The sequence below is a fragment of the Petromyzon marinus genome, chromosome 1, assembly GCF_048934315.1.
Source record: "Petromyzon marinus isolate PM22_M1 ecotype Great Lakes invasive population chromosome 1, UKy_Petmar_22M1.pri1.0, whole genome shotgun sequence".
In the NCBI taxonomy this organism is placed as follows: domain Eukaryota; kingdom Metazoa; phylum Chordata; class Hyperoartia; order Petromyzontiformes; family Petromyzontidae; genus Petromyzon; species Petromyzon marinus.
In genome coordinates this window covers 30,257,830-30,280,963 of record NC_133667.1, presented here as the reverse complement: position 1 = coordinate 30,280,963, position 23,134 = coordinate 30,257,830, and the positions used below count along the sequence as shown (strand labels likewise).

At 52.4% G+C, this 23,134-nt stretch overlaps 1 protein-coding gene and 1 long non-coding RNA gene across 9 annotated transcripts in view; one reads left to right on the top strand and one right to left on the bottom strand.

Annotated features, from left to right (window-relative positions):
• The window catches only part of SKOR1 (SKI family transcriptional corepressor 1), a 42,884-nt gene extending 23,703 nt beyond the window's left edge, over positions 1–19,181 (bottom strand). Inside the window, exons 1-2 of one of the 3 annotated variants that reach the window (XM_032948572.2) lie at positions 18,288–19,181; positions 10,405–12,799 (exon numbers count right to left, since the gene is read on the bottom strand). In XM_032948572.2, the coding sequence (XP_032804463.2) occupies positions 10,405–12,597 (2,193 nt within the window). In that variant the 5' untranslated portion in view covers positions 12,598–12,799; positions 18,288–19,181. Of the gene's footprint in view, positions 1–10,404; positions 13,284–18,287 lie in introns of those variants that run through there. The other 2 variants (XM_032948554.2, XM_076066839.1) reach the window with 2 other exon arrangements.
• Positions 19,182–19,483: 302 nt separating this feature from the next.
• The window catches only part of LOC116939758 (uncharacterized), a 35,258-nt gene continuing 31,607 nt past the window's right edge, over positions 19,484–23,134 (top strand). For 2 of the 6 annotated variants that reach the window (XR_012941648.1, XR_012941643.1), the window contains exon 1: positions 19,488–19,826. This is a non-coding gene — a long non-coding RNA (uncharacterized LOC116939758). Of the gene's footprint in view, positions 19,827–23,134 lie in introns of all 6 variants that reach the window. The other 4 variants (XR_012941650.1, XR_012941645.1, XR_012941647.1 and 1 more) reach the window with 3 other exon arrangements.

The window sequence follows — 23,134 nt, the reverse complement described above, 5'->3', positions numbered from 1 at the left end:
TCACGACCAAAACCAGTGTGACGATTATCTGAATCGGTTCTGGGCCTCGCCTAGGCCGATGCAGCCTCAAATGAGTACCTGGTGCGGTGTGTAAACATCGCCACTGGGGAGACAAAGGCGGCCGGGCGTGGTGCTGGCCACCCACCCCCTCGTGTGCCGTACAGGCCTTCATAGGTGCTTGCTAACAGCACTTGTCCCAACAGTCTGTTAAGGATATACCGGAAATATTTGTCTTTTTTTGTATGCATACATATATATGCGTACTTAAAATTAATTGTTATTCTATTACAGCACTAGTGTGGGGTCAAGCGCTGCAAAGCAGTGGTTAGCGAACTGAATTCTGAACCCGGCGACCTCGGTTCGATTCCCGACCTCACGGCTAACATCAGTGGCGAAGTGATATCGTAACAACCCCCTTGATCAACTTCATCGACCCGCAAATGACCAACGCGCCGACCTACAGTGAAATAATCGCATGGCGATCACGGCACGGGGAGGTCTTCATTCGTTCAAGTTCGTGTACAAAGGGATTTAAACAAATTGAATATTTCACGACTCGCACCGCCTCGCGCGCTTTTTCGCGGGACACACGGCCGACGTGGCGGCTGACGTAATCACGCAAGTTTGCGCGTTGACGTCACCACCGTGCAGTTTGCCCACCCGCACGACAGCCAGCAAAACTTTTTTTTCGAATATAGTTTGGTATTTTAGCGTGTGATGTTCGATTCCCTTAGTATTTACGGGGGATTTTTTTTAAAACAAATGTTTCTTTAAGTTGCTTAACATTTCTAGCCCGCGCGAGCCTAGCTGCTGAAACCCAAGGCACGTTTGTGTACGGTGCTATTTTCTTCTCCCCAGGTCTCCACTTGAAAAGGCGACTTCTGTCAGTCTCAGAGGGTTCTCACCTGGGCTTAAATAAAGGACGCCCCTCTCTCTGTGTGTGTCTGTCTCTCCTACGCCCGCCCGCCCGCCCGCCCGCTCTCTCTCGCTGTTTTGCCTTGGATTCCATCTATATGCTAAACGCGGCAGAGTTGTAAGCGCGGAGCTTCTGACAGATAAGGGCGCCTACCCTTACTTATAGAGCCGCTGCCAGCTAATTTGATCTCCCCTACACACACGGGCACACGAGCATGCACGCGCGCACGCACGCACACGCGTACACACAGCACACACACACATACACGCGCGCGGATACAAAAAAACTCAACTCATTCGTCAACTGTGGCCTTCAAAGGAACATATATACGAGACGCGACGTTTCGGGCGACATCCCTTCTGTCATAGTAAACAGATATCGATAGGGGCACCTTACGCGTGCGTGCGCCATGCTGACCCATGCGCCCGCAATGTCGTGAGTACACCATGTGTACGCACGCATAGGAAATTAGTGCAACCTTTGTGTGGTGTATGTGTGTACGTATGTTTACACGTTTGTCAAAACTGTGGTCGTGTGTTTGTAACACGTTGTATAGGGCTATCGCATGTCGTGTAGGTTACGTATGTACTCTGTGCACTATATGCAACGCATAAAATTATTTGTATAGGTATAGGGTGTGTCGGCTGTATTTAAGATATCCATATATTGTATCGGCTACGGTGTGAATACTTTAGAGGCTATGTACAGTATATATGTATCATGTGTACATCATCAACACAATCATGGGAATGTGGCCTGAATCAGCCTATAAGTGTAGGAAGAGGTTGGTTTGCATTCACCTGAAGCAGTGACAACAAAGACAAAGATCCCCCGTATAATAGCCTCTACGCACTTGTGGGGCAAGTGCTGTTCGCGAGCACCTATGAAGGCCGGCACGGCATACAAGGGGCCAGCACCACGCCCGGTCGCCTTTGTATCCCCAGTGGCGATGCTTACACATCGCACTCATTTGAGGCTGAGTCGACCTAGGGGAGGTCCAGGACCGGTTCGGACAATCGTCACCGGTGTTGGCCGTGGGCGGGAATCGAACTTGGGTGGCCGGCTTCCGAGTGCAGCGTCGCGCTGACGGAAAATTTTCGAGCAATTTCGAAGAGAGTTGTCGTCAGTCTTTTGTATCTGTTACTTCGCCCTCTTTGGTATCGCTATCGATTATTGTTATTATTAATCGACTTCCAAACTTCTTCTGCTCCTTCTTCTTCCGCCGTAACAATTTTCAAATAAATCTAAATTTTATTTCACGCGGAAAACCCCGTGTAGCCAGTTACCCAGCTAGTTTCGGTAGCAACGACCCGCAGCCACGGACGAGATCGTTATTATTGGGGTGTAAAGAAGCCCAGCCAGTGGCTAGCCAGGAAACTCGAGGCACGGATTATATATATAAGTATTATTAGTATGGTGTATCACGTGGAATCATAGTGATCCATACCGAGTGTCTAGTTGAATCGATAATTGTGACATCCTCATCTCACTAAACAATACTCTCTTGTGTATGGAGTGCACAAAGTCGCGACTGAATGAGCCGATTGATGCAACTTCTATTGTTTGTTCTGGAAGGACACGGAACACTGAAATGTGGCACAACTATATTTATAGCCGAGTCTTTATGCACAACGAGAAAAAACGAAACTAAATCGCAAAAATACAAAATAAAAAGAATTGCGCCCTCTAGGAATTGACGGAGCGGAGGTGAAACTGTGGTTTCACAACTCGGAGCGAGTTGCCTCTCAGCCTGAAGTTACACACTCCCCCCGAGAATCGCGCAACAAATACGCAACTTACAAATATCACAAAGACAAAGTTCCCTCGTGTAGCCTTAGGAGACTGTTAGCCAGCATCTATGAAGGCCGGCACGGCACACGAAGGGGTGGGTGACCAACACCGCGCCCGGCCACCTTTGTCTTCCCAGCGGCGATGCTTACACACCGCATCAGAGAAATTCATTTGAGGCTGAGTCGACCTCGGGAAGGCCTAGGACCGGTTCAGACAATCGTCACACCGGTGTCGGTGGCCGTGAGCGGGAATCCAACTCGGGTGGCCGGGTTCGCAGTGTAGTGCAGCACTAACCGCTGCGCCACCGCTCCCCATAGAAATGTAACAAAACACATCTCCACCCGCTATCGGTGGGAACAAGTGATACGCCTCCCCTAGAGTGTGACGCTAAAGTCGACAGAAAGCGGCTACTGTTGCTTGTGCAGGATTAAGCTAGTGCGAGGCCTGTAGCATATGTTGTTATAACGGGACCTTAAATAAAAAAAAACACGTAAATATTAAAACACTAATTTTTTTACTTGCATAGTAAAGTAATTGTATTTTTTCAATTGCTATACGACCAGATAATACGACAAATCGATAACCTTAAACACCCGGTCGTTCATAAAAGTTGAAGGCGGTATAGTACTATAGTAATGGAGCAAGTGCAGAATCACTAAACCGGAATTGATAGCTTTAAAGCGTTTAGCGCGGGGCCCTTGAAAGTGCGGGGCCCGCATCTACTACATAGTTACTACATAGTTTCGGTACTACATAGTTTCGGTAGCTACTACTAGTAGCTATTACATATGTAGTAGCTAGTGCGAGGCCTGTAACATATGCAACATATGTAGTAGCTACTACCAAGGCCGTAGCCATGGAGTCAACATTGTGGGGGACCAAATCTTCCAGGGGGTCTGGGGGTCCCCCTCCCCCATAAAAAAAAAAAACATCTAAATTTGAAAACGAATTTTCTGCCTAAAATATTACAAAATTCACTAACACATAGGATGGATTATTTTTTTTACAATAATGTCTAATAGTGTATTGTATTACATTGCTCTGTTTTTTTTCCTTTTTAACCCTTTCTTGTTTCATTGTATGTAATGGCAGAGATTAGGGATTAATAAAGTATAACCATAACCACAATCATATAAATAGAAATCTATTTTATAGCAATATATGGGGGGGGGGACATTTTGAGCATATTTTAATATTATAATTACTACATATGTAGTAGCTGCTACTACATGTAGCTACTTTTGCTCCGAGGATAATCCGACACCGACTGTTACCGGTCACGAGTAGAGTACATTTGAAGCTTGGTACAAACAAATAAAAGATAACACTAAGAACTATAATACTACTACTACTACTATGCTGTATACGTGTCCTACGCAGCAGTGATTAGCGCACATACGCAAGACGGATGTGGTACAGCAATTCAGAGTCCACTAATGAGCGCTGCAGGCTGCATGGGCAAGCGCTGTTCGCGAGCACCTAGATTAGGCTTGCGGAAAGCTGCATCACTGCACGCAGTACGACTAACGCAGACAGTATATGTATATTTTCCCCCGGCCGTCTTTGTCTTCTCGGCGTTTTATGTTCACACGGCGACGGCACCAGCCAGTGTACTTGGATTTAAGGCTGAGTCGACCTACGCGTGTGTTCGTATAATATCGGGGGGGTTTTTTTTACACGTAAATTGCACGTTCTACCGCTTTTTATCAGCCTGAGCGTCACACTCCACAGGGCGATCCTTCCCCAATGAGTGATCTCTTGAACTAAACCCGTGGAACGATTTTTTTTTATTCATTTTACCAGGCAATGCCCACTGAGCTAGTATAGATTTGTTTTCATAAACGACCTGGCTCTCACAAATGATAGCCCAACGAAGTGGCTTATACGGTGGAAAATTATAGCAGCAGCCAAGTGTTCTATAACGCACGTTTCTAAATGTGGAGCGGAAAAACCGGAGGACCCGGTGAAAAATCCACGCGGCCACAGCGAGAGAGACACCGCAAACTCCAACTATCCAGCAGGCATCAGGGTCGGAATCGAACCCACGACCTCCTGCATTCCAGGCGAGGTAGTTAACATCTCCTAGCCACCGTGATGATGATGAGAGAGAGAAAGAGATACGCAAACTCCAACTATCCAGCAGGCATCAGGGTTGGAATTGAACCCACGACCTCCTGCATGCCAGGCGAGGAAGTTAACATCTCCTAGCCACCGTGATGATAATGAGAGAGAGAGAGAGACACCGCAAACTCCAAATATACAAAAGGCGTCAGGATCGGAATCGAACCCACGACCTCCTGCATACCAGGCGAGGTAGTTAACATCTCCTAGCCACCGTGATGATGATGAGAGACACCGCAAACTCCAAATATACAGCAGGCATCAGGATCGGAATCGAACCCACGACCTCCTGCATACCAGGCGAGGTAGTTAATATCTCCTAGACACCGTGATTATGATGAGAGAGAGAGACCGCAAACTCCAAATATACAGCAGGCGTCAGGATCGGAATCGAACCCACGACCTCCTGTATACCAGGCGAGGTAGTTAACATCTCCTAGCCACCGTGGCGCCCCAGTGAAACCCATCAGCCTCCGCGTGTCATCACTTTTGGGGCTATGAGCATCCACCAGGGCTCACACTTGTCCACGTTGCACCCATCAGACACCCTCACTCACCATCACGTCCCACCTTACTCTGCCTTACCTACCCTCTGCAAGATCAGCTCCATTCCCAGGCCCTGTCCCTCCCATCCATTCCATCGCCTTCCTCACTGAACGCCGTCGGATTGCATCTTAAATCGCCCCGTAAATATAAAAAAATTATTCTACTTTCTAACACTTCTCTGTGAGCTCACGAGAGCTGATATCATTCATTAAATCGGGTCGCAAAGTGTGTACACCGTCACTCTAGAGGGTACACGCTCTGTTTTATACGTGGCATACGAGTCCGTGTTCACTCACGGAATCTTAACAGTGGACTTTAAATGACAACGCACAGTTTGATGTGACATTATCATCATTGATGCCGTCACGCGTGATATTAAATATGCAAGTTCCTATATCCACGTCTGTAATTAGACGCATATGTACATGTGATTACATTGTACGGTACAGGTATTGACTGTTGGATGTAAGTGGGCATGGGCAAGGCACGCCGCGAGATAATAATTATACTTTTTTATTTTATTTTTTATAGCGTAATTCATGCTAATAGCATGCCGTAACGCTGCACATTAATTATATATAGAAAAACTAAATTCCCATATACAGCTACTAGCAAGCAAAATTAAAACCATACCACTAAACAAAACCGAAAATTATAAACGAATTAATAAATTGCACCAGAACTAAAAAAAAAATCACAAACAAAAAAGATTACGATGATGTTTATGATGTTGATGACGTTGATGACGTTCGTGATGATGTCCGGTGGTCGGGACTAACGACGGGGTTGGCGGCAGCAAATAGGGAATGGGAAACAACGCACGAGGGGGGACGTCCACACCGAGGAGATGGAGCGATGTGGACCTGTCGCGTGGCCGTGAGAGCTGGCCACGGCCTGGGGAAACCCCACACGGGGAGGGCGCCACGTCGGCGAGATGTCAACTACCTCGCCTGGCATACGGGAGGTCGTGGGTTCGATCCAGACCCTGACACCTGCTGCTGTATATTTGGAGTTTGCATCTCTCCTCTCCCCCTCCCCCTTGTGGTCGAGTGGATTTTTCCCCGGGTCCTCCGGTTTTCCTCCTCCAAATTTAGAAACAATATCACGCGTTTAAGACTATCTGGCTGCTGTACATTTCCACGCGATAAGCCACTTCGTTGAGCTATCATTTGTGGCCAGGTCACGTTTGAAAAAGAGATGTGTATAACTTAGTGAGCCTTAACTGATCAAATAAAAAAAATGTGTTAATAGTTACAGCAGTGGATCGATCATGGCTCACGATGATGCCGCTGGTGATGATGGCATATATTTACACCGTCACAATGTGTGTAATGCGTACCTAAGCACATACACCATATTCCTTCATCAACACTGCAAACAGACCAAGTGCATGGTACGGTACTGTACATTATGATAATGACATTTTTATATTTCACGGCTGTTTTCCAGTCCTCTGCTAGATGAAGGACTTTCCACGTCGTATCAGTCATAGACGCTGTTTCACCATACTTCACCACGCTGGTCATTGCAGATTGCTGAAGGTGGGGCTGCGGGGGTGGGGTGAGATATCATGAGCTAATGATTTTGGCCGTGGCCAGGAATTGGCCTGTGCTAACCACTGCGGCCACCGCTTCACCTCCCAGACCAAGTTATCCGACTTAAACATTGTTGGATGAATGTTTACGGAATCCCAGTCACGTTCAAAGAGTCTCCGACTAAACGGAGCAAAGTGGGGGAAGCTCGTCTGTTTTCGCGGGCCTGAGGCAGCGGTTGAAATTCCGCACTGCCGTGGCGGTCAGTAGTCAATACAAACTACGACTAGCGATGACGTGGTGCCGATGTTATCGACCCTCATGAGTATAATGGGACGTGTCGATCACAACTAAACATTTATATAATTATCGAGCGCTCTGATGATAGCGATGCCCAGATAAATATATATCCCACTGTATGTATTTACAAAGACTCCCCGTGTAGCCTTAGCAGTCCATCGTGGCAAGGGCTGTTAGTAAATAATGAAGGCTGGCACGCCACATCAGAAGGGTGTGAGGCCAGCGCCAAGTTCCGGCCGGCTTTGCTTACACAGGGCAACCGGGAACTTTTTAAATGCCGAGTCGACCTAGGGGAGGCCCCAGACGCGCTTCGGATGTTCGTCCCCAATGTTGGCCGTGAGCCGGAATCGAACTCGGGTGGTCAGGTCCGTAGTGCCGTGCGCTGACCGCTACACTACCGCCCCCCCCCCTCTTGTGTGCATTGATTCATTGACTGCCGTACATTATAATGATGTTCTTAGAGGGCCTGTAATTCTGAAATTTGGCGTAAATATAATCGCGTTAACACTCACAGTTAGAGACTGTGAGTATTAACTTCCGATGTCACCACATCAACGCCTTTATATAAGGAACAAAACAGGTGGACTTCTGCACAAATCTGGCTGTCGCCTGATGAAGCTAGTTGCAATTACTGGCGAAACGTCGTACTCTGATTGTAAATGTTGTGGCTTGGCTCTCCAACACACCAGTGTGCTGTACTAGTGACGAATTGGCCACGTTCTGCTTACGTGACAAACCTTACTAGTTGGCTGTGTCGGGTGGTGGCGGGTTTTAACGACACATTTACATGTTTACGCGATCACACCCAAACAATCTCTATCATAAAACCCAAACCAGTTAGAATGTTGTGCCCCCCAAACAAGGTCGCACAGGCTTGATTGATTTCCACTCACAGGGCGAGAAGTCAGGCGCGAGTTCAGTGTCGTGTCTAAACGCGTCACACACAAATACAAAACTACAGGGTTGTCCATCATCGGTGAACCAAGTAATTCGCCTCCGGTGGAGTGTGACGCTAGAGCCGATTGAAAGTGAATGAAAGCTGCGAGAGACGAACTCCCCCCCCCCACTCACAAATCCCACTCCCCCCCCGTACGCGCAGCGAGGGCGACACGCGCCAGGTTCACGCGACGAGCGAGTAACGCGCGTGACAGCCTCGTACACGCGGCGGTAGAATCCGTGTTGTGGCGACGACGCTCACGCACACACGCGTCGCGAGATAACCCACGTGGAGACGACGACGTACAACTTGTCACGACAAAGACAAAGTCGCCCCCCCCCCCCCCACCCCGTTATAGCCTTCGAAGACTGCTCGGGGCAAGTGCTGTTGGCGAGCGTCTACGAAGGCCGGCACGGCGCACGGCGAGGGTGGGAGGCCTAGCGCCACGCGGCACACACACACACACGTGCCGATGCCTCGTGTCAATTCACCCCCTGAGCTGTCCGGGGCTTGGCTCCGGAAAAATGTTTACCCCCACCCCCCCTACCCCCTTCGGTGTCGGGGTCTGAAGGGGGGGGGGGGCGCAGGGGATGTGGTGGATGGGTGGAGTGGGGGAAGCAGTGCCGGATTGTGAGTAGTTGCGGGGCCTGTAGCATATGTTGTTATGAAGGGGCCCTAAATAAAAAAAAACGTAAATATTAAAACACAATTTTTTTTACTTGCACAGTAAAGTAATTGCATTTTTTTCATTTTCTATACAGCCAGATAATAATACAAATCGCTAACCTTGAACATCCAGTCGTTCGTGAAAGTTGAGGGCGGTATAGTACTATAGTAATAGAGCAAGTGCAGAATCACCGAACCGGAATCGATAGCTTGAAAGCATTTAGCGCGGGGCCCTTGAAAGTGCGGGGCCCGTAGGATGTGCAGCTACTTTCGCTGCTAGAATAGTCCGGCGCAGGGGGGGAAGTCAAGAAAAATATTACGCGAGACATTTAAACTCTTGCACGGGTGTAGCGTACAAACTCAACGCACGGTAAACAACTTGCACGCGCAAACGTACGAGTATCTGTAACTGCAGACTCTTCAGAGTGACGCGCGCGTGTATCCGCATAGCGTGCGCTTATAAGGGTACACACGTGCGCATGCATGCGCACATACGCGGACTGATGCAAGACGCGATATTTAACGTTTGGTCGGCGCTATGCACGCAAAAATGATGAACACCTCAACACACGCATCGGCGTTATCGTCAATATCATCATCATCATCATCCGCGAGGAATAATTAATCAAAGCATCGCTGCGTGCGAACGAGTCGCGCAAAGTTTTTTGACCATACTTCACCATGGGTTGCTGTCTCTCTCTCTCTCGCATCTCGTCGAGCAACTGACTTGGTATGGATGTCCCTATTCCGATCAGTACGGTGCCAAAGAAGTTCAACACACGTGGACACATGTCCTGACAAGGCACGTCAAGCCGGCGCCCCATCGCGACGAATGTGTGAAGTGTAACACGTGTGGGATGCACCGGTAACAAAGATGAACGTCTCCCCATGTCGCCTTCAACAAGATACCTGGGCAGGTAAATTCCGTTCGCGAGAAGCACCGATGAAAGCCAGAACGGCACACGAAGGGGGGGGGTGTATTGCCAGTAACCACGCCCGTCCGCCTTTGTCTCCCCTGTGGCGATGTTTACTACGCATCGGGTGTCCCGTTTGAGGCTGAGTCGACCTACGCGAGGCGAAGGATCGGTTATAGATATTCGCCACTCATTTTGGCCATGAGTGGGAACCCAACTCGGGCCTCTGCCGGGTTCGTAGCGCAACGCGTTAAACACCACGCTACCGCTCCTCCACATCTGTAACACACAACGAGAAAGATTCCCCCTATAGCCTGAACAGACTGTTGGGGCAAGTGCTGGTAGCGAGCACCTATGAAGGCCGACACGCACACACACACAATTACACACACACACACACGCGTGCACGTATACACACGCGTGCACACACACACACAGATATCGAGACATACGCACATAGAACCTCTCATACGCAAAGACAAAGTTCCCCCGTATAGCTCTTATCGTACTGTTGAGGCAAGTGCTACGAACGAGGACCCTTGGAGGGGCTATGGTGTGGCCAACACCACACCCAGCCGCCTTTATCACCCCACTGTCGATGTTTACGCGCAGCACCGGGTACACGTTAATGGCCGAGTCGACCTAGGGGAGTCCCCCGCACCACACACACGGCCCACTCACCCGGTCGCTTCTCTCGGGGGAGAGGTCCGCGCGGAAGCGCGACTCTGGCGGGCTGGCCTCGACCCGGAGCGACGTGGCTGGGCATCTCTCCTCCGGCACCTGCTGATGCTGCTGATGATGCTGCTGCTGCTGATGCTGCTGCTGTTGATGATGATGATGGTTGTGGTGATGGTGGGAGAACGCGCGCTCCCCGACCGCCGTCACCTCGTCCACCTCCACGGCGTCGTCTTGGGGCAGGAGCTCCTCCTCCACCTCGTCCTCCGCCTCCGTCTGCTTGTGAGACTCCACGTCCACGTCTTGCTCGCTCTCAGCCTCACTGCACGCGCCGTCGCTCAGCATCTCCGAGTGGTAGGACGAGGGTTCGCTCAGGAGGTCCGGGGACAAGACGCAGTGCCTCCCCACCCCGCCTACTCCTCCACCACCTCTTCCTCCTCCCCCGGCGGCCACCACCACCACCCCGCCACCGACACCGCCACCGACACCGCCGAGGATCCCCGCGCCGCCGATGCAGCCGATGCCGCCAGCGCCGAACGTGTCGCGGTTGCCGTAAAGTTTCGCGAAACTCTCCGCGTCCTTCACCACGGGCCGGAAGGCCGAGAGGTAGCTCGTGGTCGCGCCGGCACCGGCTGCGCTCTGCTTGCGCATGGGAGACGCCGCGAGGTGCCCGTCCCCCAGCGAGGAGGCGCGCGTCTCCTCCCCGGAGCGGTTGTCCTCGTGCCGCGAGTGCTCGCTCTCCGCGAAGCTGATGTCGCTCTGCTCCGAGCCGTCTCCCCCGCCTCTCTGCTGCTCCCCGTGCCGCTTGTGCGCCTCGGATAGCAGCACTCCCTGCTGCTGCTGCTGTAGCGCGGGCGGTGGCTGCAGCTGCGGGTATCCGGGCACGGCGCTCAGAGTGGCGCCGTTGCGAGTCGGCCAGAACATGTGGAAGGACGGGTAGACCACCGCGTCTTTGAGACCACCGTGGGGTGGCCAGAAGATGCCCGAGAAGTTTGGGTATTTGGGGGGCTGCTGTGGAGGGGGTCCGACGGCCGCGGCAGCTGCGGCGGCCGCGGCAGCGGCGGCAGCGGCCGCCGCGGCCGCGGAGGCGGCGTCGTCCTTCTTGGGGCAGAGGCCGAATGCCGGGAAGCCGTAGGGACTGGGGAAGACGGGCGCGGGCAGCTTCTGCAGGACGCTGCCGAACGTCTTGCTGGGGACGGGGATCACGGGGTAGCTGCGCACGCCCTCGGCCAGGCCCAGCGCGGCCGCCTCGTCCTCGTCGCACGGCCGCAAGCGCTTGGGGCCCCCGGCCATGGTCTGGCTCAGCATGGGACCCAGGCCAAATCCATGCCCGCGTCCCGAGCCACCGCCGCCACCTCCTCCTCCGCCTCCTCCACCGCCTCCTCCTCCTCCTCCGCCTCCTCCTCCTCCGCCGCCGGAGATCCTAGAGGAAGGCGGCAGCGTGCGCTTGCGGGAGCCGCCGTTGAACATGGCCTTGACGTCCTCCCAGGCGTGCAGGAGGTCGTCCGAGTGGTTCTTGTCGGTGAGCCGCATGTGCCGGCGCCACGAGTTGAAGTTGGCGGCGTCGGGCTGCGTGTACTTGGCGTCGGGCGTGCGGTGCGAGTGGAAGATGAACTTGTTGGGCGAGAAGTAGAGGCCGCACGAGGTGCACTTGATGCACTTGGCGCGCGAGCTGTTGTAGCGCGCGGGGATGAAGCTGCCGCGGCAGCCCCAGGCGCAGTCGTGGGAGACGTCGAAGGCGAAGTTCTCGGGCAGCCGTGGGGGCGCGCACTCGCCCAGGAACGACTTGCACAGCCGCTCGGCCTCGCGCTTCGTGATCATTCCGCAGCGGCGCGACGACACGGGCATTGCGCCCGCGCGTCTCAACACCTCGAGCTGCACGGGCGTGCACTGCACGCAGGTAATGCCCAGCGCCACGCGCCGGTTGTGGATCTCGTTGTAGCTGAAGTTCTTGAGCAGCGTGTTGGAGATTTGCGCCAGGCACAGGCGCTCCTGGCCGTCGATGACGAGTGACACGATGGGGACTCCGTAGAGGGTGACCTCGCGGACCTGGTTGGGTTTGAGCGAGGGTCCTCCCCCGCGACCGCCTCCGTAGTGCGGCTCCATGAGGCGCATTTCGGGTGATTTGGGAGCGCCCTGCGGGTGCGGCCCACAACCCGGTCCACCCGCAGCAGACATGTGACCCGAGAGGGCTTCCATGGCGAGACGGGAGTAAGCGATGTCCGTGGGTTTTTGTGATCGCGTCTCTCTCTCTCTCTCACTCACGGTCACTTAACAAATCACGGGTTTATTTTTCGTTGCTTCGTCCGCTGCTCCCTCCCTCGTTCTCCCCCCTCCGCTCCCCTCTTGCCCACCTCCCTCCCTCCCGCCCGCTCGCTCGTCCGCTCGCTCGCTCGCCCGCCTGTCGAAAGACGTATCGCGCGCGGTTAAATTAAATACATTTTCATCCTCAATAAAGCACGCCATTATACCGTAAAGCGGCGCTTTCGCATAAAATTCAGGAGGTGCAAAGAATAAAATATACCGCGGGCTAAAAATTAATGTATCAGTAAGCCGAATTCATAAACGGGCAAAAACACCCGGCGCGACTCGCGGAAGGCGCGCGCGCGCGCAAAGTTAATAATGTATGTAAACAAATTTCAGCAAACGTTGTCTCAATATGCAATCCTTCACGGGGAAGTGCGCCTTCGTTTTTGCGCGTCGCATAATGATTTGTTCCCGAGCGGCGGCGGGTGTTGCGTGAGAGAGGAGCGAGGGCGCGCGCGCGCCGTGGCACATTCCCTCTCGTGATGATGTCTTTTGTTTCTTCTCCTCCTCCTTCCTCCTCTTCGCTACGATGGGGACGTCGGGACACGACGGCGGGCGGGGGGGAGGGGGTGAGGGAATCTCCCCCCCCCCGCCCCGCCCCGCCCCCCGTCACGCATAGCTGCTGATGCACGAAAGCTTTCCAAATTAATCGAGCCGCTTTGTGTTTTGTATTTGTATCATTATAATATGCGTGTGTTGCGTGTATAGGACGATGTGATGAGAAGTGTACGCTCTACGTGCAGTCGCATATGGGGGGGGGGGCGATGGTGCAGTGGTTAGCGCGTTGCGCGCGATGAATCCGCGGCGAGCACGAACTCGATTCTGTGGAAAGGCGTAGAGGCAGCATCAGTGGCGAGTGATATCCACACCGGGCCCTGTGCACCCATCCACCCAGCCCTCACCCCACTCTCAGTCGTGGATTGACTTTCATCCAGCAGTGGATTCACTGAAAGGCTGTACATTCATATAAGTGATTATTCATCCATATCAAGAGAGGGCTTTACACACACATGCACTGATTGCTCTCTGTGTAAGCAAAGTAAACATTCCATGTTGATAAGCCTCCGTTAATTGCCTTGATTTGGTTCTATATATGTTTTTGTTTATGATGGCTTACAGCCGATGTCTTTCGAGGCCTCCCCGTGTTAAGAGCGATTATCATGATTACATCTTTGCCGTTGTTATTATGCTTACTGCTACGCGTTGATGATGTGTCGATTTATTACAATCGTATTTGGTTCTGCAAAACCCAGTGTCTCCCTTTCGAAAGTCTCATCGTCTCTCCGGGCTCACCCGGTCCATTATAACAACAACAATAACAACGGCCATGAATGGGTGATGCCCAGGAATGGTATTATGAACATGATCGTTGATGTTAAGTAAACAAATGCGCGCATAATATGATGGTGAATTGGCCACAAACATTAAATTAAAATCGTAATTAGCACTGGCTAATAACCGAATATATAATTACACCCATACCAGGCAACGTTTCTGGTAACGAGCCATATGTACGCATATACACATGTAGTGATTGATGCTTTGTGGTGGAGTGCTGGTTGTAGATATCACACAACGGACAAGATCACGCACGCACAAATACAAATATCCCCCATATAGCCTCAACAGACTGTTGAGGCAAGTGCTCATTGCGAGTAGCACCTATGAAAGCCGGCCTCGGTACACAAAGGCATAGGTGGCCAGCACCACGCCCGGCCGCCTTCGTCTCCCTCGTGCCGATGCTTACACATCGCACCAGATACTCATTTGAGGCTGAGTCGACCTAGGAGAAGCCCAGCACCGGTGTAAGATAACCGTCATTGGTGTTGGTGGCCGCGAGCGAGAATCGAACTTGGGTCGCCGTGGTTTCTAGCACAAAGTGCGCTGACCGTTGCGCCACCGCTCCCCACGCGCGCCCACACCTTCTGCAGTCTTTGATGCAAACGTCTCAATGAGCGCTAAATGATTATCCGCATGCAGCTTCTTCTTTTGTTTAATTCGTCCGTAAGTATCGCCGCTGAGCATTATCGCATGCACACGTACTTATTAATGTACGTCTTAATCTTATGTGTACATACTAAGTATATGTATTTTTTCGAATACGCATCAATATAATTCACCGGTAAGTGTATATACATTTTTAAATTGTTTCGATTTGCACAGCGTGTGAACGGTGGAGGAGGCACGTGTATAATAAAAATATATATTTTTAAAATTATATAAAACACATTAGCAGATTATGTGTTCGGGTAAGGTAAGGGTGGGGAGCTGGGAACGGGGTTACCGAGAGAGGATTAGCAGCGCATTTAAAGCGAAACGCCAGCAACGAGGCTTGACGTAATCCTTGCGAAAATTAATTAATTACATTTTTTGATATATAATAATGCATATTTGTTCTATGTATAAAATCAATGTAAAGGAAAGTGGGAGAAAAGGCGAGAGCGCGGAGAGGATGGGCGGGTGATACTTCGTTCAATAAAAGCTACTTTCAAAAAACGGTGTCAACTTTATCAACTCGTCGCTCAATGTGACCGCCGTGAAGGAGCTGTCCATGGTACCTGATCGGATTTACTGAGCTGTAGATACCACCCACCCTCAGTGTGCGTGTATGTGTGCGTGTTACACACGTGTGCGTGTGTGTGTGCTACACGTGTGCGTGTGTGTACGCTACACACGTGGACACACACACACACATATAAATGCTCACATACATACGCACACACGTGCATGCAAACAATAGGCAAAGAGCATGCGTATTGCCTTTAACAGATTGTTGGGGCAAGTGCTGTTAGCGAGCACTTATGAAGGTCGGCACGGACAACGAGGAAGAGGGATAGGGTGGCCAATACACCACGCCCGGCCGCCATTGTCTCCCCAGTGTCGATGTTTTTGAACACCGTATGAGGGAATTGTTTTAAGGCTCAGTCGACCTAGAGGAGATGCAGAACCGGTTCAGATAAACAATCGTACATAAACGCACGCACACCGACTTGCACACAATTACACACCTTATACAGACAGGCACACGTAAATAAAAATGCGCTAACATAATAGTCATATACAAAGATAAAGGTCCCGCGTATAGCCTTAACAGACTGTAGGGGTAAGTGCTGTTAGCGAGCAACTATGAAGGCCAGAATGGCACACGAGGGGTGGATGGGTGGCCAACACCACGCCCGGCCGCCTTTGTCTCCCTAGCGGCGATGTTTACACACCACACCAGATACTCATTTGAGGCTGAGTCAACCTAGGGGAGGCGTAGAACCGGTTCAGATAATCCTCACCGGTGTTGGTCGTGAGCGGGAATTGATCTCGGCTCGCCGGGTTCGTAGCGCAGCGCGTTAACCGCTGCACCACCGCTCCCCATCCGTATATACTCTCACACTCTCATGCAAACGTACAGCTTGACTCACAGTAACATACATACACCCTTCTGACACTCGCATACAGCTTCTTACATACTCACCCGCGAACACGTACTTGTACACACACCTTAAAAAAACATATACATACACACTCACTCTTACACGCATGTATGCATAGGTATACCTTCACATACAACATACGTTAACGTATCGACACTCGCTCTCTCGCCCGCTGCCAACCGTATACGGTACCCGTGAACACACTCTGACACACATATAGAAATGATATAAACCCCGCTCACGTTAATACGCGGACTCCTACACACACACATGCGCACACTGTTCACATGCACGCGCAACCACAACATGTGCGCGCGCGCATATAAATACACTCCGTCATGCACGCGTACACAAATTCCAAAAGTTGAATCGCGACTACCAATTATTGCCGAGCATTGAGTAATGTTCGTGCGCTCTTTTCGATTTGTCACAAGGCGGAGTTGTTTTTGTCCTCGTCTCTATTCGCTCCGTCGCTGTTGCCTTGTTTTTGATGGGGGTTCTTTTTGTGCCTTTTTGTCACTTTCGATGATCCAGGTCACGCGAGTAAATGGGACTCGTATCGGTCCCTTGAGTTCTCACCACCTCGCTAAACAACATCGAGACTTGATACGTCTATGCTTAAGTAGACACACCATTAAACACGCGTGTTTAAACTCTTCACCTTACTGTCACACGCATACCACACACACACGTACATATATACAACCACACACACAGACGAACACTGTCAAACATACACGTACCCTCCATTCCTCTCTCACAAATGCACACGCACAAAGATCCCCCCTATAGCCTTAAACAGTTTGGGGAAAGTGCCGTTAGTGAGCACCTATGAAGGCCGGCACGGCACACGAGGGGGTGGGTGGCCAACACCACGCCCCACCACCTTTGCCTCCCCAGTGGCGATGTTTACACACCCCATCAGATACTAATTTGAGGCTGCGTCGATCTAAGGGAGGCCCAGGACCGGTTCAGATCATTCTCACACCGTGGCCGAAAGCGGGAACCGAACTCGGGTGGCCGCGTTTGTAGCGCCGCGTTCTCACCGCGACAATTCCGCTCATCACACGAGCACACATGATAAAGACAAAGATCCCCCGTGTAGCCTTAGCATACTGTTGGGGCAAGTGCTGTTAGCGAGCGCCTATGAAGGCCGGCACGGCAACACGAGGGGGTGCGTGAGCAAAACCACGCCCGACCGCCTTTGTCTCCCGAGAGGCGATGTTTTACACACCGCACCAGGTACTCATTCGAGACTGATTCGACACACACATTCAGATATACACTCGCACGCGTACACACACGTAACTCGGCAGACGTGCACGCAATTGTATTTTCAAATATCAAACCACTCCGCAGTAATAATCAATCACTTGCATATATACCGCCCCCCCACAAACTTAACAGACGAAAAGGCAAATGTCTCAGCCCCTGCCACTGAACTTAACGCAAAGCACACACCGCATACAGACGCACGTGGTCGTGCGTTTAGAAAGAAAAAAAAAGATTCAGAAATGCTCGCCGCTCGTTTCACTCAAAATAAACGAATCATTTTACGTCGTCGAAATAACGACGACGACAACACCTCTACAGATATTTAAGAGATTACATATTGTGTTTGTGTCGTGAGCGCGGCGCGGTGATGTGAGTTGGCCGCGTAGGCGGCGCGGCCCCCCGGTATCGGACCGCGTGCATCAGAGGCGATGACCGCACGGCGAAGCGGAGCGCAATGGCCCTGGCATCCTTGTTAATTGAAATCCGGGAGAGCCCGATTGACATCGACGATCGCTTAATATCATTGGCGTGGAACATGCGACGCCGTTTATAACTGCGCGTTTGCGACTTAGCGCGTTCGTATGGTGTGTGGGTGTGGGGTTATTCTTTAAATAAATATTTTTTTTTCTCTACTGCTGAAATCAAAATATAACAAATCAGTCGGGGCCGTCGTGACCGACGTCTGGTTGAAATAACCGTCACGATCGCGCACCGGGCTGCACAGGGCCCTCATCCAGCAGTAGATAAACAAGAAGATACCCACGCGACATTTCACCTTACGAGATCATAAACAACGCACACGGCAAAGAGGCAATGGCAGCGCGAGCGGGCAGTCACGACAAGAGCGACACGTGACTCGTCGGAATAACGCGTGACAGGTACCTGGATGGCGATGGAACTTGATGTAATTTCAATCCGGGTGTTCGCCGTCACATCTCCATCGCTGCGTCCTTTAAGAAGTGAGGGGTTGCGAGGGGGGATCTGGGGGTCGTTGTAAGGGGGGGGGGGGGCGATGTGTGCGGGAGATGTTGCGATCTTGGCGGCGGGGTTGGTGGTGGTGGGGGGGATGCTGGGATGAGCAGGAGAAGTATGGGATGTGATCTTGAACCAGGGGCCGGGGGATCACCAACGCTCAAGAGTAATGCGGCGGTGGTGGTGGTGGAGCAAATGTTCAGCAACCCACCGCCCCCTTTCCTTCTCTTCGCCGGCTTCGTACTGCGTGCGCGAGTGTTGCGTTGGGTGTGCGAGTGCGTTAAGCGCGTGTCCGTCCGTCCGTGTGTGTATTGTAGCTATATGCGTGTGTGTGTGTATTGTAGCTATATGCGTGTGTGTGTGTATTCTAGCTATACGCGTGTGTGTGTGTATTGTAGCTATATGTGTGTGTGTGTATTGTAGCTATATGCGTGTGTGTATTGTAGCTATATGCGTGTGGAGCGACCACTGCGCGCCGAACCTCAGGGACGGTATCGCGTCCGCCCGGGCTTTCGTGACAGCTGTTCCCACGGGCGCGGCCGCCCGACGCGGCCCCACGTGAGCGGCGAACAGCGGCGGCTGCGGCGGGGATTACGACGGATCTCACGGGGATGACGAAGAGTCTCACGGGCGATAGACTCGGTGCTCGCGCCTGCTTTGCGTGAAGGAGAGACGACGATTGTGCGGGTGATGGGGGCGCGCCGAGGGGGGGGGGGGTGTTAGGGGAAGAGCGCGCGGTAGAAGCCCGCGGTCGTGAATCGCACCCCGCGTTCGCTCGCCGCCGCCGAGTTGTGCGGATCGCGCTCACGCCGAGTGAATCTGTTAAACGCCGCTGCCCTCCTCCTCCCACACCCCCTCCCCTCGCCGCGCCCCCCTCCTCCTGCCTCCTGCTGCTGCTGTCTCCCCTCTCCCCACCTCCTCCTAGCCCCCCCCCCCTCCCACACACCGCACTCCTGTTACTCGTCCTCCCTCCCTCCTCCACCGCGCCCTCCACTCTTCTCGTATCTGTCCCTCCCTCTCCTCCTCCTCCTCCCCGTGTAAACGCGTTCACGCACCTCCGTGTAAGTCCGTAGCCTCTCCCCCCCCCCCCCAAGCGCGTACGCTCTCATCACATCACATCCCACTCCCTCCCACTCCCTCCCACTCCCTCCCTCCCTCGCTCCCCTGGCCGCGCTACGCGTCGCGATCAGTCTCGCGACACCTCGGACGTCAATCCGACCGTCTCCTCTCGTCTGTCAGTCCGTCAAAGATCGGAACGCCAAAGGGCCCGTCGTGTGTTCCACGCGTCCTCCTCCTGCACTCTCGATTGTCTCTCGCCGTGTGTCTCTGTCTCGCACGTTTCCTCTCTCTCTCGCTCGCTCGCTCGCCGCGGAGACGAGAGGACGCACAGACGGAAGAAGGCTCCTGCCGCTGATGGTGCTGATGCTGCAACTGGTGTTGATAATGCAGGTAAGTCTGTGCGTAGAGCGCTTGATCCGTACGGCAGCTGTTTTACACACGCACGCGGCTACGCGTGGACACACTCACGTGAACTCTCAGTTGAGCCCCCCCCGCCCATCACGACGTTTGCCGAGTCACAGTTGATGGTGAATTATGATGGTGACGATGATGGTGTGTGATGGGGAAGAGCGTGATTATCGTCGGCAAGCACGCGCATTGTACATACGAAGGTGTGGACATACAAGTCCACACACACACGTGAACACTCAGAGACAAACGTACACGCACCTACACAGACGCACACACAGGCATAATAAACATCCCCCATATAGGCTTTAACAGACTATTTGGGGAAGTGCTGTTAGCGAGCACACACAAGGGGATGGGTGGCTCGCACCACGCCCGGCCGCTTTTGTTTTCCTTATGGCGATGTTCACACACCGTACCAGGGTACTAATTCGAGGCTGACTCGACCTAGGAGAGTCCCAGGACCGGTTAAAATAATCGTCACTGGTGTTGGCCGTGAGCGGGAATCGAACCCGGGTCGCCAGGTTCGTAGCGCAGCGCGCTAACCGTTACACTACCGCTCCCCACACACACACACACACGCGTAAAACACACAGACGCACACACATCGCCGTCAATTACACTTCGCCATCCCGCCCAAGGCAAACATATGCACAATATCGATCTGTCGCTCTGCTCTGGACGTATACGGATCGACATCACGTGGTTCCTCTACGCGGGCCCCTCGCTCTCGAAATATGATCTCATTGCTGCAAAACAGCCTCTGGAGAAACACGCGGGCCACACAGATGGGTCACTTAGCTACATTGAGGAACCCATTCATTGTCTGCCGCCGGTCGCTATATACATGTCATCTACAGTATATATGTATGTTTTTATGATCTTCTCAGGATTAGTGGCAATGTTGTTATTCTTTTTTAAAGCGATTTTACATTTATATGAAAAATGTATCAGCGGCCGTCAAGTCATCGTGATTTATGATGAACAGCTCAGTGTCAATCCACTGCTGGATGAAGGCACCCTCGCTCTGTCTGGTCCGGGGGGGGGGAGGTATTTGACCATACTTCACCACGCTGACCAAGAGGGTTTATAGCCAATAATATTTTTCGACCAAAATATATCTTTATTTGCGTGTGAAAACGTGGCATTGGGTGAAATATGCTTTCTTCAATATTGATAGCTGCCACTGACTTGACAATAATAGCGACGGTGCCCTTTTTTAAGCGAGGAACAGTCCCATTGAGTTTCAAGAATTGTTTTCGGGAGGTTCCTGCTACATTGGGATGCTGAACCAGTGCCATCAATGGTTGGTGTTTGGGTGTTTGGGCGTTTGGGCGTTTGGGTGTTTGGGTGTTTTGATGTTTAGGTGTTTGGGTGTTTGGGCGTTTGGGCGTTTGGGCTACGTGTTGGAGCAAAGCGGAGAACCCAGGAGAAAGGCCACCACGCACACGAGTGGAGATCGACCGAACGCTCCGCGCTGACAGACTCAATGCCCAGACAGATGCAATCAATGAAACGTGTCAAACTGACCGAGCCCATTACTGCATCTCCTTCTGTTGTACTGCAACTTCGCAGCAGCCTCATCACCCCGACACAACGCCTGGCAAGCCCCTTGGTGGAGGTGTCACCCATCCACGCACGAAGCAGGCTGCCCTCCCTGCTTCGTTATCGATATCCGACGAGATCGGACGCTTTCCGTGCGATGCGGACGTTGAACAAATGTTTGAACGGAATCCTCATCTGGCCGAACAACAACAGTAACAACAACAATGAGGGCGACGATAATAACGCAATTCATACTCAGAATATTGATTTAGACTGGACGAATCCGATGAGCTATGAAGCTCTTTTTTTCTTTCTCACAGATATCCAGTGATGGCTGCGGCTCAGCAAGTGACAATTCATTGCACGTGCAAATATTTCGGTGAAGACATCCGGCGAGCGTCACACCCCCGGGGCGAAGAGCCGGGCTCGATGTCACTCAAAAGCCACGCGAGAGAAGTTAAAGAGATGGGGTGGGTAGGTGGGGGGGTCTTTAAGTGTCTCTTAATAGTCGGTGTGGGTTCAACGCTGCCGTTGCTGCTGATAACGTGCAGCAGCAGCAGCAGCTCCTGGTACTTGGTGTAGACAGGATGGCGAGGATGATAATGATGATGATAGTGGTGAGGTTGTGAGTCGCTCTACAGCAGAGAGTCCCGCCGTGGGCGGTAGGTTAGTGCAGGGTGACAGGGGGCTGTCACGGAAGAAACGGGAGTGACCATGGTCTCGGTGTACAGAGGAGGAGGAGGGTGAGGATGGGGGGGGGGGGGGGGTGAAGCTTCTGCGGATTGCTCAGCGGTCACTCCCAATTGTTTCGGACAAAATTGCGACATGGAGCTGTGGTCCAGCGCCCTACCCTATCGACCCGCACACGGCTAACATCAGTGGCGAATGATATCACCAACACCGCACTGACCTGCGCGGTGAAGTATGGAAATAAAACCTCGGAGAGGGGAGGGGGGGGGGGCTTCATCCAGCAGTGGATTGTGCCGAGGGGCTATGAAATTTGTAAAATAAACGACGTGGCGTGATGACTTGCCTGGTGTTATTGACAGGTGCTTTGTCTGCTCTGTTAAAGTTGGCCATCATGAAACCACACGTGGGTGGATATTGTCTCGTCTACGGGTGCGGGTCGCGGGTTAAGTTCTCGTAAACGGAGACGACACGAGCCGCTGTGTTAAAATAAATATGTGTGCGTGCGTGTGTGTATATACGTGTGCGTGTGTACGGGGAGCGGGAGCGTAGCGGTTAGCGCGCTGCGCTATGAACCTGGCGACCCGGGTTCGATTCCCGCTCACGGCCAACACCGGTTACGATTATCTGAACCGGTCCTGGGCCTCCCCTAGGTCGACTAAGCCTCAAGTGAGTACCTGGTCACTAGGGACACAAAGGCGGTCGGTCGTGGTGCTGGCCACCCACCCCCTCTTTTACCGGTCCAGTGTTCATAGGTGCTCGCTAACAGCACTTGCTCCAACAGTCTGTTAGAGGCTACACGGGGGGAATTTGTCTTTTTTATGTGTGTGTGTGTATGTGTGTGGGCACGGTCCCATCGGTGAGCTCCTCCGGCAGGCAAGGCTGCGTTGGCTGGGTCATGTAGCCCGCATGCCCAGCCACCGCATGCCGAAACAGCTTTTGTTCGGCCGGATCGAGGGGGCTAAACGGGCGCGGCACGGGCTAGAGAAGAGATGGAGTGATGTGGTACAGGAGGACGTGGAGCTGAGTGGACTTGCCGATGACTGGTACCAGCGGTG